Source organism: Athene cunicularia (assembly GCF_003259725.1).
Source record: "Athene cunicularia isolate RWA chromosome 14 unlocalized genomic scaffold, athCun1 chr14_part1, whole genome shotgun sequence".
Taxonomy (NCBI): Eukaryota; Metazoa; Chordata; class Aves; order Strigiformes; family Strigidae; genus Athene; species Athene cunicularia.
In genome coordinates, this window is record NW_020799118.1 from 15,567,949 (window position 1) to 15,587,036 (window position 19,088).

At 51.8% G+C, this 19,088-nt stretch overlaps 1 protein-coding gene across 3 annotated transcripts in view; it reads left to right on the forward strand.

Moving 5' to 3' along the window:
• The window catches only part of RAB11FIP3 (RAB11 family interacting protein 3), a 57,643-nt gene extending 38,954 nt beyond the window's left edge, over positions 1 to 18,689 (forward strand). For 2 of the 3 annotated variants that reach the window (XM_026858755.1, XM_026858757.1), the window contains 10 exons: positions 231 to 365; positions 3,638 to 3,673; positions 6,424 to 6,517; positions 8,314 to 8,417; positions 10,431 to 10,571; positions 11,528 to 11,609; positions 13,555 to 13,692; positions 14,572 to 14,727; positions 15,146 to 15,286; positions 16,007 to 18,689. In XM_026858755.1, the coding sequence (XP_026714556.1) occupies positions 231 to 365; positions 3,638 to 3,673; positions 6,424 to 6,517; positions 8,314 to 8,417; positions 10,431 to 10,571; positions 11,528 to 11,609; positions 13,555 to 13,692; positions 14,572 to 14,727; positions 15,146 to 15,286; positions 16,007 to 16,120 (1,141 nt within the window). In that variant the 3' untranslated portion in view covers positions 16,121 to 18,689. The remainder of the gene's footprint in view (positions 1 to 230; positions 366 to 3,637; positions 3,674 to 6,423; positions 6,518 to 8,313; positions 8,418 to 10,430; positions 10,572 to 11,527; positions 11,610 to 13,554; positions 13,693 to 14,571; positions 14,728 to 15,145; positions 15,287 to 16,006) is intronic. The other variant, XM_026858756.1, reaches the window with a different exon arrangement.
• Positions 18,690 to 19,088: the final 399 nt, after the last annotated feature.

The following is a 19,088-nucleotide window of genomic DNA, read 5'->3' on the forward strand; positions in this document are numbered from 1 at the left end:
AGGAGGGTGATGGAAGTCCTGCTAGTGAATAGCAACTCCATATAGACTGATTTGGCTTCTAAAATCAGGGGGGGAGGTGACCCAATCTGTCCTAAAGTTTTTAACTGTGAATCTTGTATCTCACACCGAAAGCTCCTCTGCCCAAATGTACACTCAGCTTGTGGAAGCCACGGATGAAAATCATCCCTGTCTGTTCTGTCCTCTTAAAATGACCCTTGTGATTTCTCTAGCACCAATCCGCTCGCTGCGAAACTGCACAGCATTATCGCAGATGAAGCATTTGAGTTTTACTGTAGCCAGTGCCACAAACAAATCAACCGCCTTGAGGATCTTTCTGCTCGCCTGAGTGATCTTGAAATGAATAGGTAATTGGGCTTGTGTGTGGCCATTCCGGTGTTGGGAACGATGTTGTGGAAGGGAAGACTTTCCTTGTCTTGCACAGCTTTCCTTCGCTTGATTTCCTGGTTGTGAAAGGGAATGACTTTCACCAGACAAAGTGAACCTCTCCAGGTGGCAAAGGTTGTAATAATGTTATGGAGGATGAGCAGAAGTTTTCTTTAATCTGAGCCACGGAGGCTGGCAGACAGTGAGAGTCTTCCCTTCTGCTCTGGGCAGCCTCTTTGCATGTCCTGCTGAGTGTTGGGTGCTTCTTCACGCTCCAAGTAATGAAGTCCTTGCATCAGGACTTGAAGCCTTAAGCTGGTCATGTACAGTATTTCTGTCACCAAGGAAAAGACTGCCAGGTCTCCTGGCTGGCAGTGCCCAGCGTGGAGGCCCACCCCAATGGCTGGTTCAGCCTGGAAGGGCAGGTACAGCCCGTCTTCCCGCTGCAGCAGTAACCTGGAAACATCGCTTGCTCTCTGTGGCTTGGGACCTCTCCTGTAGATGCTCTTGCTTTGCAGCAGTAAAGTCTTGTTTCACCCAGCTTTGCCAGCTGCCTGCCCACCGATGTGCCACCACTGGCCGGGTGGATGTGATAAACACCACGGCCTTCGTGTAGGAACTTCACAAGTTTTTGAATGTAACATTTGAGGTCTATCGGCCAGTGGCTGGACTTGCTGATTTAACAAGTGGGGAGGATTTCTATTTATTTTTTCAGAGCTGTTTGTAATCCAGTGGGTGGAAGGGTGGTGGTATTAATGATAATCATTCTTCTTGCGTCTGCTGTTTTTTTCAAGCTTGGTTTTTGGTCATGCTCTTGGTCTCTGTCTGTCCTCTTCAGGGACAATGTGATATGGGAGCTCTCCTGGGCTATACAGCTACAGGAAGAGAACTAGAAAACAAATAGGACTGGACCTTAATTTTTTTTAATGGAGAAAGTACTTCTCTCCCTTTCTCTTTCTCGGATAAATAGTTGCCTGTTCTGTTGGAGGCTCTGAGGCTCAGTGATGGGTCTCGGGTTATGCAGTTAAGAACAATGCTGGACTTCCCTGGATATACCAGTAGCCCCACCCCATTTCAGGCTTTCTCTGCCAAATTTACCTGCAAAGCTGAACGAACACCTTAGAGCCTCCTGTGATGGATGAGATTTTCAGAGGAGGCTTCCCCATCCCATGGTTTCACAGTGGGAATTCCACAGGGTTTGGTTTAACATGAGCCCTTTGGGCTCAGCGTGAGTAGGTGCAGTTCTTCCATCAGTGTTCAGGGTTTCCTGTGTGCCGATTTACTGGAAACTTGTTCCAGGTGCCCCTGCACGCTGACCCACCCTCTCTGCAGTGCGGATGAGGTGTCCCCATGCAGCGTGAGGGATGTGTTCCACCCCAGCATCACCAGCAACGTGAAGCCCCCAGTTCAAGGGACAAGTCCTAGACTGCAGGTGAAAAGAACAGCAGAAACAGGACTAAAATCTGGGCCAAGCAGCCTCACGCTGTGCCTGGCAGGCAAAGGCTGAGCATACCTGCTCCAGAGGATGCTAGCAGCTGGGGTGAAGGCCAAACCACCATGTAACAGGCTCATTCTTAAAGGCTGTGGGCATATGTAGTGTTTTATATTTGTAATAAGGTGGGGAGCCTGGTCCCCCCATTGGGGCACTGCTGCCCAAGCCCACTGTACAGGAAGGCAGGGAAGAAATCCGCAATGAGCTTGGGATGAACCAGTTTTGTGAAAGTATGTTTTGTTTTACTGCCCTTGAAGCAGAGGTGGTGCCTCATCCCCTCCAGAGAGACCCGCAGGTGCCGGCACTTCTTTTTGATAAGCTGTTTGCAGAGAAAAATATTTTTTCTCCCTCCGGTGCTGGGGACATACGTGACTCGTTGCAATTGCTGGCAAACACAAGGGCCTGACCTCCTCCCCTCAGGCGAGTGCTGAGTGTCCTTGAAGCCCGGCCAGCAGCAGCCTTTGCACTCCTTGGAAATCTGGGGTTTGAGGATGCACTTTTGACATGAGTCCTGGTAACCCTGACAACAGCCCCTGGTCATTAATTGTTTTTCAAAAAAGAAAATTGTTCTTGGCTATTTTTAATTCCTCCTTCTAAGAACTAATCTAGTTGTTGCAGCTCTAGGCAGGAACGGACTTCCAGATGATTTTATTTATTTATTTTCTTTAAACTGATCTAAGCACCAGGGAATGCAATTGCTGCTTCTCCTCTCAGGCTAGAGCCGTGTTTGCTGCCATCATTCAGTGATGATTTGGTGTCAGTGATGTGTCCTGGTGGTGTCTGTTTAACAACAAGTGCGTGTTTGGGTGGAAGATGAGGAGTGAGATCCAAGCCCTCTTGCTTCACTAGCGTGCAGCTGCCTCAGTCATGACTGAAGGACTGGAATGAGCATCTTAGCAAGTAGCAGATCCTGAAAAAGGCTTTTTTTCCCTCAGTGGGGAGAGCCTGCAGCCGTGTCCTGAGGGGCAGGGTAACGCAGTCCTTGGCTGTTCGTACCATGGAACATGCTGAGCATTAGCTGAACCCTGACCGCTGCGGTATGGTGGCAGCTGGCACAGGCACACAGGAGCTGGGCTGTGTGATCTCCATCAGTTATCTGTGCTAAGGAGAGTTTGTGCCCCTCCCCAGGGATTATAACGGTGCCGGTGCTTAAAATCCACAAAAGGACATGACCAACAGCTCCTAAAATCTTTGAGCTACAAGTAGGCAGCAATTCTCTGGTGATCCAGAGCCAAATGGTGAGAATAATCTTTGAGAAGTGCAAAGCAGTGTGCAGAAGGGTGGAGGGGCCCATTTGCAGGCAGGAGGTGTGCCCTGTCCCCCAGCCACCGGGCAGGGAGCTCCTGGGGGGGTGTCAGGGGAGGGAGGACTGGGGTGCTGCAGGGTGCGGGAGACGGAGCTCGCTCTGCCGTGGGCACCGGGCTGAAGCCCACCGAACTCACCGCTATTATTAGCGCTTCGCTTGAGGATCAGCTTTCAGGGCTCAGCTGGCGAGAGGATACCGTTGCTGGAGGCGGTGGGTGAAGTTTTCTGCGGCCTTGTTCCATTTGGTTGGTAGCCACCGCGTTGTTAATCGAAGTACGTGAGCGGTTTCCTCGCTGCCTCTCACCGGGGGTGGCCGGGCTGTGGGGTGGCGTGTGCCGCGTGGGCGCTGCCCTGCCATCGCAAAGGATGTGCCCCGGAGTGCTCGCAGTTTCCTGTTTCCCTTGCTCTCCACTCTCAGCTCTCCTAACTCTTTCCTGTTTTTTCTTCATTTCGCAGTCCAAATAAAAGACTCTCAAGCAAGAAGGTGGCAAGGTAAGCTCATGCTCCTATTACTACCTGGGGAGAGGGGTGTCCGTGCTGGCTGCCAGCCCTGCAGGAGGAGGACTATCAAAATAAGCTTGCAGTGTCAAACTCCTGGACATGTTGTGTAGCACTGGGGAAAAACAGGTTTCATTCTGATAGTTTGCATAGCTTTTTTTTTTTTTTTTTCCTGAAATGGGGGCTTTTCACTCATGCATGCAGCTGGAGGCTGGTGTCAACCTGATTTCTTCCAGGACAAAAGTAGGGGTGCTTTCCCCCTAGCAGGGGGCATGTGGAGGGGGGATGAGTCTCTATAAGGGCATGCTTGGTTGGACTGTCTAATCCCTGCTGTCATCATGGTGAGTCTCTAGAAGATGTGACCAGTCAGTATAGCCGCTCAAGGATTCCTGCAGCACCCTAAAAAAGCCAGCCACCATAGACAACTCTCTTGGTTCTGTGTTACTTTGCTCAGAGTGATTCTTGACACTTGACTTTGCAGGAGCAGCCCTCCCTGCTCAGTCAGGGGCTTTGGGGGTTCCTGGGGGGCAGCTGCAGGTGACCCTACCATGAGGTTTAACACTGTGTTGCTTCTGTCCTGTGGGACTGTCTCATGTGATGCCAGTCACCCATTCCTTGGGGGCATTTTTATCCCTGACCACACAAGGGAAAGCTGGAGTTTGCTCTGAATCACTGGGGCAGAGGGTCCATCCCCTCTCTATGATGCCTGGTGCCCCCTTTCCTTTCCCAACTTCACCATCCCTCCTGTTCCTCTGTCATTGTGCTGTTAAGAATATACTGAGCCTTACCTTAACTGTCCTGCCTGTCTCTGCCCTGCTCGGGATGGAGATTTCCCTCTGCAGTTGTTGGCTTTCTCTTTGCATGTTTCTGAGCGGAGCAGGAATGCTGCAGAGGAATAGGCAGCTTGAATTGAGTGATGCTCATCCCCCCATGCCCTGGCACTTGGTCTGCTCCCTGCACTGACCCATGCAGCTTCTGTACGCCTCTCCCTCCCAGCTGTGCTCTCACACCTTCCCCTTCTGTTTGTCCTGCAGTCAGCAAGTCTCCCCTGGCACGATTTCCCCTCCTGGCAAGGAAGCAGGTCCTCGATATTACATTTCCTAGTTCCAGTCATCTTACTTTCTAGATCTTTGTTCAAAACACTGTCAGGAAAGAAGGTTGAAGGGAGCAGCTTGTCCCCAGGTTTCCTGTTTTAGGACTGCTTTTTTGTCCCATGTCTGGCAGAGCAAATTTAGGGAGGATTTGAATTAAACTTTTGGGAATGGAGATGTCCTGTCTTATAGGAGATTGAGCCCTCCTGGCCCTTTGCATTGCAAGATGCTTTTCTGAGGCTGGGACTTCTGGGCTTAAGTAAATATTGGTTAAATCAAGAGCAGTTGAGTTTAGTTTGTGATAATGAGAGATAACAGGGTTCTGCTGCAGAGTAGAGCCAGATCCTTAAGATCAGCCCAAAGAAAGCCCTCTGTTGCAGATACTATAATTATTGAATAATACCAAAACATTTGCTTTTAGGAAATTGATTTTATTTTGGTAAGGGCCCTTTTCCTGATTTTTGTTATCTGGGTTTTGCTTGTGCCAAGAAATCTCAGCTGCTTAGGCCCTGTTGTGCTTGGCATGATTTAAATGACAAATGTGCCAGAGACTTTAGAATCTAAATATATACTCAGGGTGAGGATGCAAAATAAGCCTGGTACTCAGCTGTGGTCTCTTTGGTAAATGCCAGTTATGCTTCATGAATATTTGCATGAGCATATTGTGTAGCAGGGTAAATTTGAGAGCCCACATTACAAATTCCTAGGAAAAACTGAGGTTCAGAGAGACCACTGTGGTTTTCTTGTTCACCTCCCGCTCGAAGCAGTGCTGGTTTCAAGGGTAGATCAGCCTGCTCATCGTTTGTGTTGCGGTGGGGGAGCAGAGTGGTTTTCTCCAGGCAACATCTGCCTGGGGTTCACAGAGCTGGAATACAACCACCCCTCCCTGTGGCAATAGTGGTTTCTTGTGCCATGAGATGATGGAGCTGATCTGCAGCGATGCCACGATGATTAAGCACAGATCAGCCCTTCCATGGGGTGTCCTTTAGATCACCACAAAGCTGTGGACACCAGTGTTGCAAGGCCTTGCTAATGATTAGCTCGCTCTCAGCTATCACAGCTGGTGTGGGGATGTGGTCTGGAGTGTTTCACAAGAGATTCAGGGGGGTTTTCTCCCCTCCCTCCCCTTACACCCGGTGCCCCCCTGCTTCTTATTAGCCTTATCAGTGGCTAGAGCGGAGTACTCTGTCCTTTGCTGGATAATACATGGCCTTGGTAAGTTCTAAAGAAAGAAAGTGAAAAGAACAAGCTCTTATCTCTTCCCATTCCAAAGAGCAAGAACAAATGATCATGGTATGAAGTCCCAGCAGCATGTGTCCACGTCTGCGCTTCCCTCGCAGGGTGCGTTCATTCAGCTGGTAAGAGCCACCCGCTCAGCCCTGTTCCCTGGGCACACCGAGGTGGTGAGCTTCACTGTCCCTTGGAGCTGGTGGTGGTAAGAAGGACCTGGCCCACACCATCCTTTGCTGTAAATCCTGCAGCCCAAGAAGGTGCAGTGCTATTAATTCCCCTTGGAAAAGGAGGTGGCAGCCGAGGAGCAGAGAGAGGGACCGTATCCTGCAAGAGGGGTTGTCACTGGAAATTGCCATGTCCTGCAATGTTTGCTCTAATGTTCATGTTGCTGGGGGTCGGGGTGGTTTGTCTTTGTTATAGACAGTTGCATCAGACGAGCACGCTGTCTGTGGGGGTGATGGAGGAGTCTTACCGGGACACGCTGGAGTGCACAGAAGAGGACATCACGGACAAGGTAAGAGCGGTGCTGTCCATGTTGTTGCGGAGCATGCAGTGGCTCGCGATGCTCCGAGAGGCCCCAGCAGGAGCTGGGCTGAAGCTTTTCTTACAGCGCAGCTGGCCCTGGGCAGATCAGTGCAGGTGGGACGTAGGAAGCCCTCGGCATCGAGGGGATGGATGTGAGAGCGCTCTGAGTCACCGTGCAGAGGTGTGGGGTTGAGTCAGGAGGTGGCACTGGTGCCTTCTCCCAGGGGTGGGAGGAGTGCTGCCCTGCTTGCAGGGAGGGTGGCTTCCCTCGGGCTGGCTGGGAGGAGCAGGGAGCTGTGTGCAGGCTCGATTTTCACTTCTGCTTCACATAATAAGACATTCTCAATTTCTGCTTTTGAGATGAGCAAAGTTGCCCGATGCAAAAGAAGGACTTCCTTTCCTTGGCACACTCTTGCTGCTGCTGATTGTGCCATCGGGATATGAAGCTGGTTTTGTGCTGGTCCTGTTGGGTTTTACTGGGGTGTTATGAGAAAAGCGTTATAGGACAATATGGGAGCTGGGCAGGAGCACAAGAAAGCTTTTGTTTGAGCACCCTTAGCTAAAAAGAGCTAAGAGAAAGAAGGAGGATTGAAGATAGGTGAGTTGTGGCTTGTGTAAATGTCTGCTGCAGTCCTGAAACTCCTTGTAAATGGCTTTTTCATTCTGGAATCATGAATAGAGAGCTGCATGGAGCAGCATGTGAAAGAGAAATACATATGTGTGTGGCTGCACTCAGATATAATTATAATTCATGGAAGACCTTTAAAAAAAAAATTAAAAATCAACATTTTTCCAAGTCTGAAAATTGAATAAGACACTCGTGCTCTTCAAGGCATCTGGCTTGGGAAACCATGTATATACTCTGGAAGAGGCTTTGTATCTCTGCATGTTTCTTTTTTTAATACACTTGCATGTCGCTTGCCCTTCAGAGCGATGGTTTGGGTTTTGCAGACATACTCCTAATTGCCTCGCTTTCATGATTGTTCTTCTGTGGGTATAAATGGGATTTTTGGGACCAGAAACTCTGTCCTTCTGTGGTTACCCACACTCCTGCTTGGGTGGGAAGTAGAGGGACACTCCCAGCCCCCTTTGCTCTTCAGAGTTGTTCGCTATTTAGGGAAAATGAATGAAAATGCAAATACAGCTGAAATAAGCCCCATATAAGTACAGAAAAGAAAATACTCATCTCTGATCCTTTCCCACCAGCAAGCATTGTTTCCTCCTACGTGACTTTACGTATAGCTGTGAACCCAGGGTCTTTCAGTTCTGTTTCAGGCAGCAGGTGCTTATCCCCGACCTCGGGGCTGTGCTGGGAGGCAGCAGAGCTCTGGTGATCCCGCTGGGGTCTTTCCCTCTAGACCTGCCTGTAGGATATCATCATGAAGGGTGTGAAGAAAGGAAAGAGTGAAGCATTTGGCTCTGATTTGGTACATGGGAGACATCAATAACTGAGAAACCAGGGTGTATAAAGTTATTTTTTAAAAGGATGCTTTAAATCAAGCCATGGCTACCTGACTCCAGTGGCAACCAGCCATTTTTAAGTAGCTTGCCCAGGAGCAAGCCCCAGTGATGTCTCTGGCAGCCCTGTGTAGCGAAGGGGGGTGATGCCGGGAGCTGTGTTGCGGTGACTGCCCTGAATCAGAGCAACAAACCGAGGCAGCCCCAAGACCAGCAGGGAGCACCTGCACAGGGTGCTGGAGGTGGGGGCAGCTGCTCCAGCTCTTGGTGCCCCTTTACCAGCAGGTTTAGACACAGGTGGCTGATCCCCCCCTCTCTGTCACCCAGGTGGTGTTTCTGGAGAAGCGGGTGACAGAACTGGAGAAGGACACAGCTGCTAATGGTGAGCAGCACAGCCGCCTCAAGCAGGAAAACCTGCAGCTTGTGCACAGGTAAGGGAGCCCAGCTTGTGCCGCAGCCAAAACACAGCTTAGTGTCTCCTGTGGGGCCTTTTCCCCCTCCACGCACTGCAGCACCCCATGCCTTCCTCACCAGCCATCTGCCTGCCCGCACGCAGGCACGAGCTGCTCAGGAGCTGCTGGAGTGTGTGGGGAAAGGCAGCAGCAGGAGAGGGAGACTGACAGAAAATAGCAGGAAAGCTCCACAGCTCTGCCCTCGGTGATCCGATCCCACCCTGGCAGAGGGCAGCCATGGATAAATCCAGCCGGGGTTCAGGCTGCCTTCTCTGCACGAGGGCTGTGTGTGGGGCTGCAGCATCCTGCACACGCCTTCCTGGGGCTCTGGCAAGTTCCAGGGAGCACAGGAAACTGCATACAGCTCAGCCAGGACAAATGGCAAATGCAACGTTCTGCTCAGATGACTGTAACTATAACAGTGCTTTTTAGGTCTTTTTTTAAATATCTTTTTTTTTGATGTGCTTCCCTGCCCCACATGTTCATCCTGAAAGGTCTCTGTGGAGCTCTGGAGCTCTAGGGGTTGGCTCAGAGAACCGCAGAGGGGTCATGTTCTAAGAAAGATTCCTAATTCAGGGAGGATATATACTTCATACTCACTCTGTGTGGACTCTTTCTGGCTGTTATTTCACCCATTAGATTTGGGTGGAAGGTACAACAGGGTCCCTACTACCCATTTTGACACTCCTCACAGCCAGCCTTGATCTGTTGCTTTCAGATCATGCCTGGGGTGTAGCCCTTTGAATACCATTTGATGTAATCACTTCTACTAATCTGGCAGGCTTCTCTCTTCCAGCAGCATATTTACCCTTGGCAGATAAACCCAGCAGGAGTTTATCTATAGGGCTGTAAGACTGTTAAGTAACAATCATGTCAGGGAACAGAGTGGTTCAAACAAAGATTTCTCTAAGCCCTGATAAACTTTGCAACAAGGGAAATGTTTTCACTTAGCAGCTTGGCCCAGAAGTGTCAGTCGGCTTTTAATCAAGTGAAGCCCCAAGTGTACTCACTGCTGGTTGAGGAATAGGTTGACCTGGCAAAAACCTTCCCACCTGCGTATGCAACACACTCCAGCACCCCAGCCTCCTGGAAAACCTCAGCCTGCTGCTGGGGTCAGGTGATGCCCTGCGGTGCTCCCGAGGGCAGGTGGCCATGGTGGAAAATCCTCCTGCCCTGTCTGAGCAAACACCGCCACTGTCTGCGCTGTCACAGTCTCAGGACTGTGTGGAAATTGCTGTTCTGCTGGCACACAGAGAAGGTTGACCTGCAGATCCCATATCTGTTATTGGGGACATAAGAGAGTGAAAAGGAAGAGGACTGGAGCTGTTGTAATCTTTTATCTGGGTAACAGGACTATGTCAGGGCAGAGTAAAGGTCAAGGAGCCCAAAATCCTAGAAACAGCTGAAGGAGGATTTCTCTGCCATGGCCACTACAGGTGAAACCACAACCCTGGGTTTTATGGTTGAATTCGATGATCTTAAAGGTCTTCTGCAGCCTAAATGATTCTATGAGATTCCAATTAAGTAGCCTGTTCAGGATGATGCTGTGACTATGACCCACAGGCTGTGTGTTATAAAATGATTACTGCACTTTCACCCTCACTTCACCCCTCTGTTGTCCTCCTCCTTAAAAAGGATTTTGATGCATCCTGGAGACTTAAAAAAAACTAAACAGAGACAATACCAGCAGGTGCCACCTGGATTATTTTATTTGACTGTCATGTTGGTTAGCAGTAGTCCTTGGGGGTTTTGTGGACCATGTTGCTTTCCCACTGCTTCTTCCAGGATGAAGCCCTCATACACCTGCTACTTGAGATGGCAATAGGTGTGCTTTCCCTGAAAGTTCACTCTGTTTTACAGTCCGCTTCTCTCAGCTCTGCTGTGCGATGGGAGAAGGGCTGGGAAGAGAGTCTGATCCCTCCATCGGGAAGGCAGCGTGCCGGGGGTGAGCCATCAGGAACAGCTAATCCTCTCTCTCTCTCCTCTCTGCAGAGCAAATGCTCTCGAGGAACAGCTGAAGGAGCAGGAGCTGAGAGCTGACCAGACACTCCTGGAGGAGATCAAGAAGCAGAGGGAGCTGCTGAGCAAAATGGAGAGGGAGAAGAGCATTGAGATTGAGAACCTGCAGGCCAGGTGGGGCTGGGGCAGCGCTGGGTGGTGGCAGGTCTTCTGGACCCACTCGTTCACGCTGGCATAAACGTACAGGCTGCTGCCTTGCAGCTGCAGCCTTTGGGGGAGACAAAGTGTGGTAGACAGTGAGTTTGTCTTGGTTAAAGGTGTAACTAAAGTCATCATAACCCCTGAGCTTTGGCTACTGCTCCTACCTTCCTTCTGAAATCAGGCCCCTCCGTGACCCCTCAGACTTTATATTTGAATTTCCCTGATGCAGTTTAAATTTCACTTGCATTCTCTATCCGTGTGCCTGCCTCACAGTGTGTGAATGAAGTGGATTGTTAGTGCTTGTTCCCATGAACGATACATGGAAGTATGTTTGATGCTGACATGTTTCCCACCTTCATGGAAACAGACAAATATCTGGGAAGAGTTGGTCCAACAGACAGTGTCCTGGATACTTCGTGCTGCCTGTTGACTTCCAAAGGAAAAAGTGGTGTGGCAGGGGTTTCATTTATTTAACAGGTTTTTTGCTGCTTTTCCACAATGTGTTTTGCTATTGTTCAACCCTTGCAGTAAATAAAAGATGAAGGCAGTGGGGTTTTTTTACCAGGCTTGTTGCAGGACAGTTACCATGACAAAAGGGTGTTACTTTACCTGGAGAATGTCAAGCTGAAGCCCTCTCTGCTTTTTGGTGCCTAGTGCTGAGGCTTCCCATGGCCTAGTGAAGCCCTCAGCCTAAAGAATAGTGTTGGGCCGGATTGAGGAGGGGTGGCACTGGACAGCAGACTTGCCAGAAGTCGTGTGGGTGCCCCATTTTCTCCCCTGGCAGTAGAAACAGTGGAAGTCTTAGCATTTGCTTTGAAAAGATAAATCACTGCTGGCTTGCCTTCAGTAGCTCCTAGTGATGTTTTGACCAAGTCTCCTACACTTGGGATGCATGGGTGAGTTTCTTATACATTTCTTTACTGTTGCAGGCTGCAGCAGCTGGATGATGAGAACAGCGAGCTGAGATCCTGTGTCCCTTGTTTAAAAGCTAACATTGAAAGACTTGAGGAGGTGAGGAACGTGCGTGCTTGGAGTGCCCAAGCCAGTGCTGTGTTTCTGGCTTCTGGGCTGAAATTCTCGTTTACAAGAAGGGCCTGTGTGAGATCTGTTTCGTGTAATGAGCAAATCGGCTGCTTCTGCCTTCCAGTCCTTGCAGACCTTGCCTCGGACCAGAGCTATCCCAGACTACTACCTGGGCAGGTCCCCAGTGTTTGTCTTGAAAGCTGGGATTAACAAACCCTTAATAAATCTCGCTGTGGCAGTGCAGCCTGCATGCAGCTACAGTGTGCAGCAGTGGCAGCCCTGTCCTGGCTGCTTAGGAGGGGATTCGTGCCCTCTCGTGGAAGCTTGTCCCCATCCCTGCGGCTGCAGCAAGGGAGGAAGAGGAGCAGGTATGCTTCATCTGCATGTCCTGCCCAGGCAGATAAGCCCTTGCTGGGATTTGTGGGTTGAGTCTTCAAAGTGCCATGTTATCTCCCAGATCCTCTCCCCCTGCTCAGGATTTGAGGCCGTGCAGCTACTGACAGGGCCGGGGCAGGGGGGAGGCTTTTCAAGGAGCTGCAGTCTCCATGCGATGGACAAGATCCTCATTTTTGGAGAGAATGCAGGTTACAGATGTAACATCTGGTACAAAGGCTGCATTTTGTTTCTGTTCATGTCTGTGGCAGATGTAAAATTAAAATTTAAGTGAAATCAGACCTCTCTGCCCAGCCGAAGGCCCTCAGGCATTTCATCCACTCTCAGTGTTTGAGCCCGCGGGAGAGCGCTGCCTGACTCTGCCTGACGTGGCCACGATGAAGTGGTCTTCATCTGCCGAGATCTTGTAAGCACAGTGCATTGAGGCCAGGGAAAACCACTGTGGGTCTGAGGGTAAATTTTCTGCTTAGGTGTGTTTAAGCCATGAAAAGTTGGGTTTGATTCTTAATCTGTCTTCAGAACTGCTTTTCACAACAGTTGGAGATTAACAAAAAGTGAGAGGTACAATTACTGCCCCTCCCTGCTGAGGAGAGGCCGTGCTTATGAGCTGCTCTCCTGTCTGTTGTCCAAAATCAGGATTTTTTTTTTTCCAGTGTTGTGTTTCCTGCTGGTGTGGTGCTTTTGGTGCTCTGCTCCACGGAGCAGGACACCCATACCCAGCAGCAGCTGAAGCTCCCCCTCAGAGCTGCTCCTCGTCTCCTTCGTGGCATAGGCCAACACCGGTGTTGGCTGTCTTGTGGCATTTTTGGCTTTCTGAAAGCCAAAACCTTCCTCACAGGGAGAGCCAGGCTGGAAGCTGTGAGCCTGGGGAGGGGTTGAATTGGTCCTAGGCAGAAGGGAAGTGTCCTGCACAGGGCTGTTGTCATCACCGTGACAAGCTTTGCCTGATGTCTCAAATGTTCAGTCAGCTTTTAGTACAAGAAGGGGACAGAGCAGGAGAGCTGGTCTATGTGTTCTACATCCTGGCATGAACTGGTCGTGTTCCTTCTTGGGTCAGTCGATTAAATTCTTTCATATCTGAAACCAAGAATGAGCATCCCTAGAGTGGCTTAAGCTCGTGGGTTCCTGGCTTTTCTAAAATTCAGACCGAAGGAGCCTTATGATTTAATGTCTCTTCCTGGCCTGTAGCCTCTGTGCTGGCCACAGTCTTGCCCAAGCCGTGTCCCATACCAGCATTGTGCTGCCCAGAGAGCTGCACAAGTACAGATACTTGCCTGGGTGCCTTTATTCTTTAGTCATCTCTTATTGCCTCTCTCTTAGCAGTGCTATTTTGGTGTGTGGCTTTTGCTGCTGCCAAAGCACTTGGGCTCTGAAGCCCTCAGCAAATGAAATCCCAGCAGGCAGAGCATCTGAATGCGTCAGCGAGAAGAGCCTTCCCTGCGGTTCTCAGCGTGCGCCGTGTCCTTGAGCGAGTGGGAAGAGCCCTGGCAGTGCTGAATGAAGTCTGGCCCTGTCACTGTTGCCTTTCGTGTTGTTTCAGGAGAAGCAGAAGCTGCTGGATGAGATCGAAGACCTTACCGTGCAGCTTACAGAGGAGCAGGAGAAAAAGAGGAAGATGGGGGACAAGCTGAGTCAGGAAAGGCACCAGTTTCAGAAGGAGAAGGAGTCAACACAGGAGGTAAGTAGAGTTGGGGCTGCCTGCTGCAGCCCTGTTCTGCTTGCCCCCAAATCAGGGCTATGTGGGGAAGCTGGCCTTCACAGCCTCTCTAAAAATAGGTGTAACTGGAGCATTTGGTCCTGCCTGGGTAGAGAAAGGTAGTACAGCAGCTTAACTATATAAAATCCGTCACTTTTGCCTGCACTAAATTTCAGCCGAGTGTGTCTGCATCTGCAAACACAGTGGGGCTGTGCCACCCTGACCCATTCTCAGGGGACCCATTTCTCTTCTGTGATGAAGGAGCTGTGGCAGAAACACGGTGATGATGGCACGTGGAGCCAGCAGGCATTAGAAGGCAGGAGAGGGAAGTGTGAGGCTGCTGGGGTGAGAGCTGACAGCCTCTGTGTGCTTGGGGGCACAAACACAACCCATCCAACCCCTTCCAGGCATCTGTGGTTGGTAATTCCAATTGGAGGCTCAATCAGCACTTACTATCGTGGTAGAAAAGGAGCTTTGAGCCTCAAACTAGAAATTGTCATTGTGGTGATACTGAGAGCACTCAAGTGAGACAGGGATTCACAGCACTGTGGCAAGAGGGAGCTGCCTGAGCAGGTGCCCACATTGCTGGGGGGGGTCTGTCTGCTGCTGCAGAGCCAGAGCCAGCATCTTCGGTGTTCCAACAAAGTCCTTCCAGGGCTGCTCTTGTGTATTTAAGTAGCTGCCCCTCTCCTGTTAGCTTCCCCTTCCTCCCCCACACCTCTAGCAATGTGCCCCCTCAGAAGGTGTCTGTTAATCGTGCTGCAGCCGTCGGTGGGGTTGCTGCCATCTTTCACACCAGCCACGACCAGTGCAAGCCTCTGGGGAAGCAGCACTCGGTTGTCCTCTTCCCTTGTGCTGCAGCTCATTGAGGACCTCAGGAAGCAGCTGGAGCACTTGCAACTCTTCAAACTGGAAGCTGAGCAGCGAAGAGGCAGGAGCAGCAGCATGGGGCTCCAGGAGTACAACAGCAGGACACGGGAGACAGAGCTGGAGCAAGAGATCAAGCAGCTCAAGCAGGTACGTAGGGCTGGGCAGGGAGGGAAGTGGCTTGGCTGCTCGGTCTGCAGAAGGGGATTCCCTGACAGAGGGGTGGTCAGTGGGGGCCCGGGGGCTTCCTCGCAAGCAGCTGACTGTGGATCTGGCAGCCCACTGCTTTCTTGATCTCTTGTCCTGGGACAGGAGAGGTTGGCCGCTGCTTCTGGAGGACAGCATGTACACTCTAAGCCACTTTCTCTGCTGTCCCCTGGATCTCCCCAGCATATCCCGTGCTTCCAGAGGTTCTCCAGGCTCTGCTGAGACTGAGTCAGGAGCCTGTGCTCTGCTCCCAGCACCATGTGAGCTGCTAGTTAGGATGAAAGTCCCTGCCTCCCCCAGCTGCATCTGCTCTGAGGGCACCACGTGCTTCAGCAGCATCTGGTTTGTCTGTTGTGAATAGGATAACAGGAACCTGAAGGAGCAGAACGATGAACTGAATGGACAGATCATTAACTTGAGCATCCAGGGAGCCAAGAACCTCTTCTCAGCCTCCTTCTCTGAATCCCTGGCAGCGGAGATCAGCTCAGTCTCCAGAGATGAGGTACGTGCCACGAGGTACTGCTTACCTCACACTGAATCTTTCCAGGGTGGCTGGTGCATCTCATGGCCTGGGAGGAGGTGATGTGGCCCTGCCTGTGGTACAGCTTGCTCCCAAAGTTCCCTTGAAAGCTGTCATGAGTAAAGAAGTACCCATGCAACTGTCTGAAGAGCTTGCAGGACTTAGCCTGCCTGCCAGCCCTCCTTGGCAATAGGGGAAGCTGCTCCCTTCCAATTTGCTGATAATGGCAGCTCCTCTTTGCCTGCCCTGTTCCTCTTCCTGGGACAGACCAGCCAGCATGGTGGGGGGGTGCAGTCTCTCTGTAGCTGTCTTAAAATCCCAGGGACATGGGACACCTACCCTGGAGATCTTGTCTTCTCTAATACGTGTTCTCCCTGCTTCGTGGCTGTACCCCAGATACTGGTGTGCGAAGCACCAGAATTAAATCTTTCAGACCCCAAGAAATGGGGAAACACACCTGGATGTTTTGGAGGCCAAAGGGAGATGTGATGCTCCCTGCTTTCTCCAGGGTCTCATCCAGCTGAGAACTTGAGGAAGGACAGGAGTGAGCAGAGCCAGCAGCTGAGGGCATTTTCCCTGACTACAGGGACATTGCAGGCCAGGGTGAAGAAGTGGGGAGACCCCTGTGGGTGCACAGAGCCACAAGCAGCCCCACTTCTGTGCCTGGGCAGTGGCAGGCAGTGACTTCTCCCTCCCTTGCAGCTCATGGAAGCAATTCAAAAGCAAGAGGAGATCAACTTCCGCCTGCAGGATTACATCGACAGGATCATCGTGGCCATCATGGAGACAAACCCCTCCATCCTGGAAGTTAAGTAAGGGCGGCCGAGAGCCGCCAGCTTTGCGCTCGTCGATGGGTGTGGATTTGGTGCTCTGAGAGGATAAAGAGGGACCCGAAACGTCTTTGCTCTTGATGAAGGCCCAAGGAAGCATCGCGTCAGGTCAGTGGGTAAATGAGCCAGCGGACCAGGGAAAAAGAAAACCAGCAGCAAGGCTTTGTTGTCTGACTCCGTTATTTTGAAACCCTTCTGGTTTTGAGGGGTGAAAGGGAACCTGGAGAAGAAACACGGGCAACGGACAGCTGGAGGAAGCTACCTGTGAAGCTGGGAACTGTCCCGACAGCGGCGTCAGACCCTGTGGCGCGCGGGGTGCAAACAGGAGCTTCCCACCGCGAGGGCTGGAAGGGGAGGGTTTCTCTGAACTGCGGTGTAACGGGATGGAGAAGGAAGCAGCAGTGCTGATGTTTTCCCTTGCTGCCCTGTCCAGCCCAAGTATCTGCTTTGCCAAAGTGTCCCTGACACACTCACTCACTGGGGCAGATCTGGGAAAGAGGGAAACATGTCCCGGACTTGTAGAGGTTTTGATTATTTTTTTTTTTTTTTGTAATTAATTTAATGCAAATGTCCTCATTCAGCTGGCGCAGTTAATCCTTGCCCTGCTGCTTCTGCTCGGGAAGGGGTTGCGTGCAGAGAGCATGCTGGCTCCTCTCTCGCTTGCCCGTGGCAGAAAGAGGCAGGGGAGCGGCCGTTTCTGGGACAGGGCCTAAGCGCACTTTGTCACCTCCCTCCTTATTTATTTTTGCTGTCTGTGGCTCACTACCGTCACCAGGCCTTGGTGTTCCCGGCTCCGCTGCCCCCCTCCCTGCTCCCGGCTCTTCTGCCGACTGCCCCGGGGTCTGCGGGTGTCTGAGCCGGCTCTGGGGGGAGAGGTCCCCTCGGCCCCAGCTGAGACACACGGGTGCTGTCTGTCCAGCCTGCAGGGACTGGAGGAAAGGCTGTGACTCTTCAACTTGCACTGGAGGCTGATCCTGGCCGCCTCTCTTGCTCCCGCCTTGGTTCACCCGGTCCAGCACAGGGACGTGCAGCGGCTGCGGGTGGCTGGGGAGCTGCAGGGGCGAGGGCTGAGCTCTCCACCTTGCCTCCCGAGGTCCCTGGTGTGGGGACAGTGGCCTGTGCTGTTCCCAGCCGGAGCAGGGCTCTGCTGGTGATAGCTGCAGTCCTGGAGGGAGAGCCTGCTCCGGCCGCCTTTCCCCACTGTTCCTGTGCTGCAACACGGGACGGAGCAGCCGCTCTCTTTTATCAGCCCCTGGCGTCAGCCTGGGCTGAAATCTCTGTGCCACTGGGGAGAGGAGACCAGAGAATACAACAGCTCCCTGGGAAACACAAGCCATGTTTACATCGGACAGCTTTTGGCTTGCTGGCACAAGTGGCCACGGCCTAGTGTCACCCTGGGGAGCAGCAACTTTAACCGCCCGGCTCCCCTCTGGCTCCTGGGAGGAGACAGCCATCAGACTCCCAAGGATCCAGCTTCATGTAGTACATCGGGCCCCATAAAGCGGTTCTTTTTCCTGCTTGTCAGGTTTTAGAAATGCCAGAGTGGCCTGAAAACAGAAGCCACAGCAGTTCCTTGGGGTGCCTGCTCCTCCCCAAAATGCTTCCACGCACGCGGCACATCTCTCTTCCCATGCTGGCGCGGTGGCACAGCAGCCAGGTCGCCGTTTGTCCCCGGTAGGGTGCTGCTGGCTGGGAGAGGTGGCAGCTGCTGCAGCCTTAGTCCCTGCTGCGGGTCCCCGGTGGCTCGTGGGTCCCCTGCGCTGGTGGCTCTGGGGCCATCAGCTGAGACCTGGAGCCAGCCGAGCTGCTGCTGCCCTGACCCTGCCTCTTCCCCCCCTCTCTTTAAACACATCGCCTCCGGGTGCTCGACCCCCCGTGGCCTTGGGCAAGGCGCAGCGGGGTGGGGGCGAGCCCCAGAAACCTGGGGTGAGGGGGGCACCCAGCGCTCCCACACCCCCTTCCCTACACCCAGCCCTCCCTGGCATCCACCCCCTCCCTGCCCCAAGTCCGCGGGAAGAAGCCACGTAATGTACATTTCCAGAGAAGCTTTGGGTGTAAATCAGTGTATACTTGGAGAGGGAAATTTTTTCTATCTTGTAGAGTAGGTATTTTTATAGAATGAAGGTTGATCATTTTTTTAATACTTTAAAGAAGAGAGAAATGTATCTGTGTATACACAAAGCATATATATATATGTATAAATATATAAATATCGGAGATTTGCCTTTCTCGACTTGGGATCATGGATCCCCAGTTCTCAAACAATCGTCTTTTTTCCTGTCGCTCACAAAGAGGTACTGTAACTGTAAATAAGCACCGGGAAAAAGTTTTAAGCAAACAAAGCACTGACTTGCACATTCACCATGCTTTAAAGTCCCTATGGAAAAAAAAAAAAAAAAAAAAAAAAAAAAGAAAAACAAAAACTTGTACTTCCCGAAAATGTTCCTCTTTCCCCACCGGTATGTGAAGGAAGTCCCCCAAAAAAGAGGCAAAACCAGTATTGTCTTAAATGATGTATCAATTCTTGTCAGATTAAAAGCTGTTACTATTCCTGCCCAGAGATGTTCTTTCTGCAGGGGTGGTTCTGAGCGTTGGAGCATCCCCTGCATCCGGGGGGGCTGGGTGGGAGTGGGAACGCCCCTGCCCCGAAGAGTGCCCTGAGTCGGGGGCGATGAGGGGGGGGAGGTTGGCTCCCGAGGGGCCGAGGTCAAAGGGAGCCAAAACCTCCTGCGAAGGTGGGAACTGGGGGGATTTACCCTTTGCCTTCCCAGAGGGGTCTGGGGTGTGAGGGACTTTTGGAGCTGGCCCTGTCTGTCCATCCCCCCCCCAGGCCTCCTGCTGTTCTGGAGGGGTTTGGGAGCTGAGATGGGGCCCAGCTGGGGCTCAGCACTGGCAGGGTCTTGCTTGGGTCTGCCCCAGGTGAGGCTTTCCCTTGCCTTTTCTGGTCGGTGCTA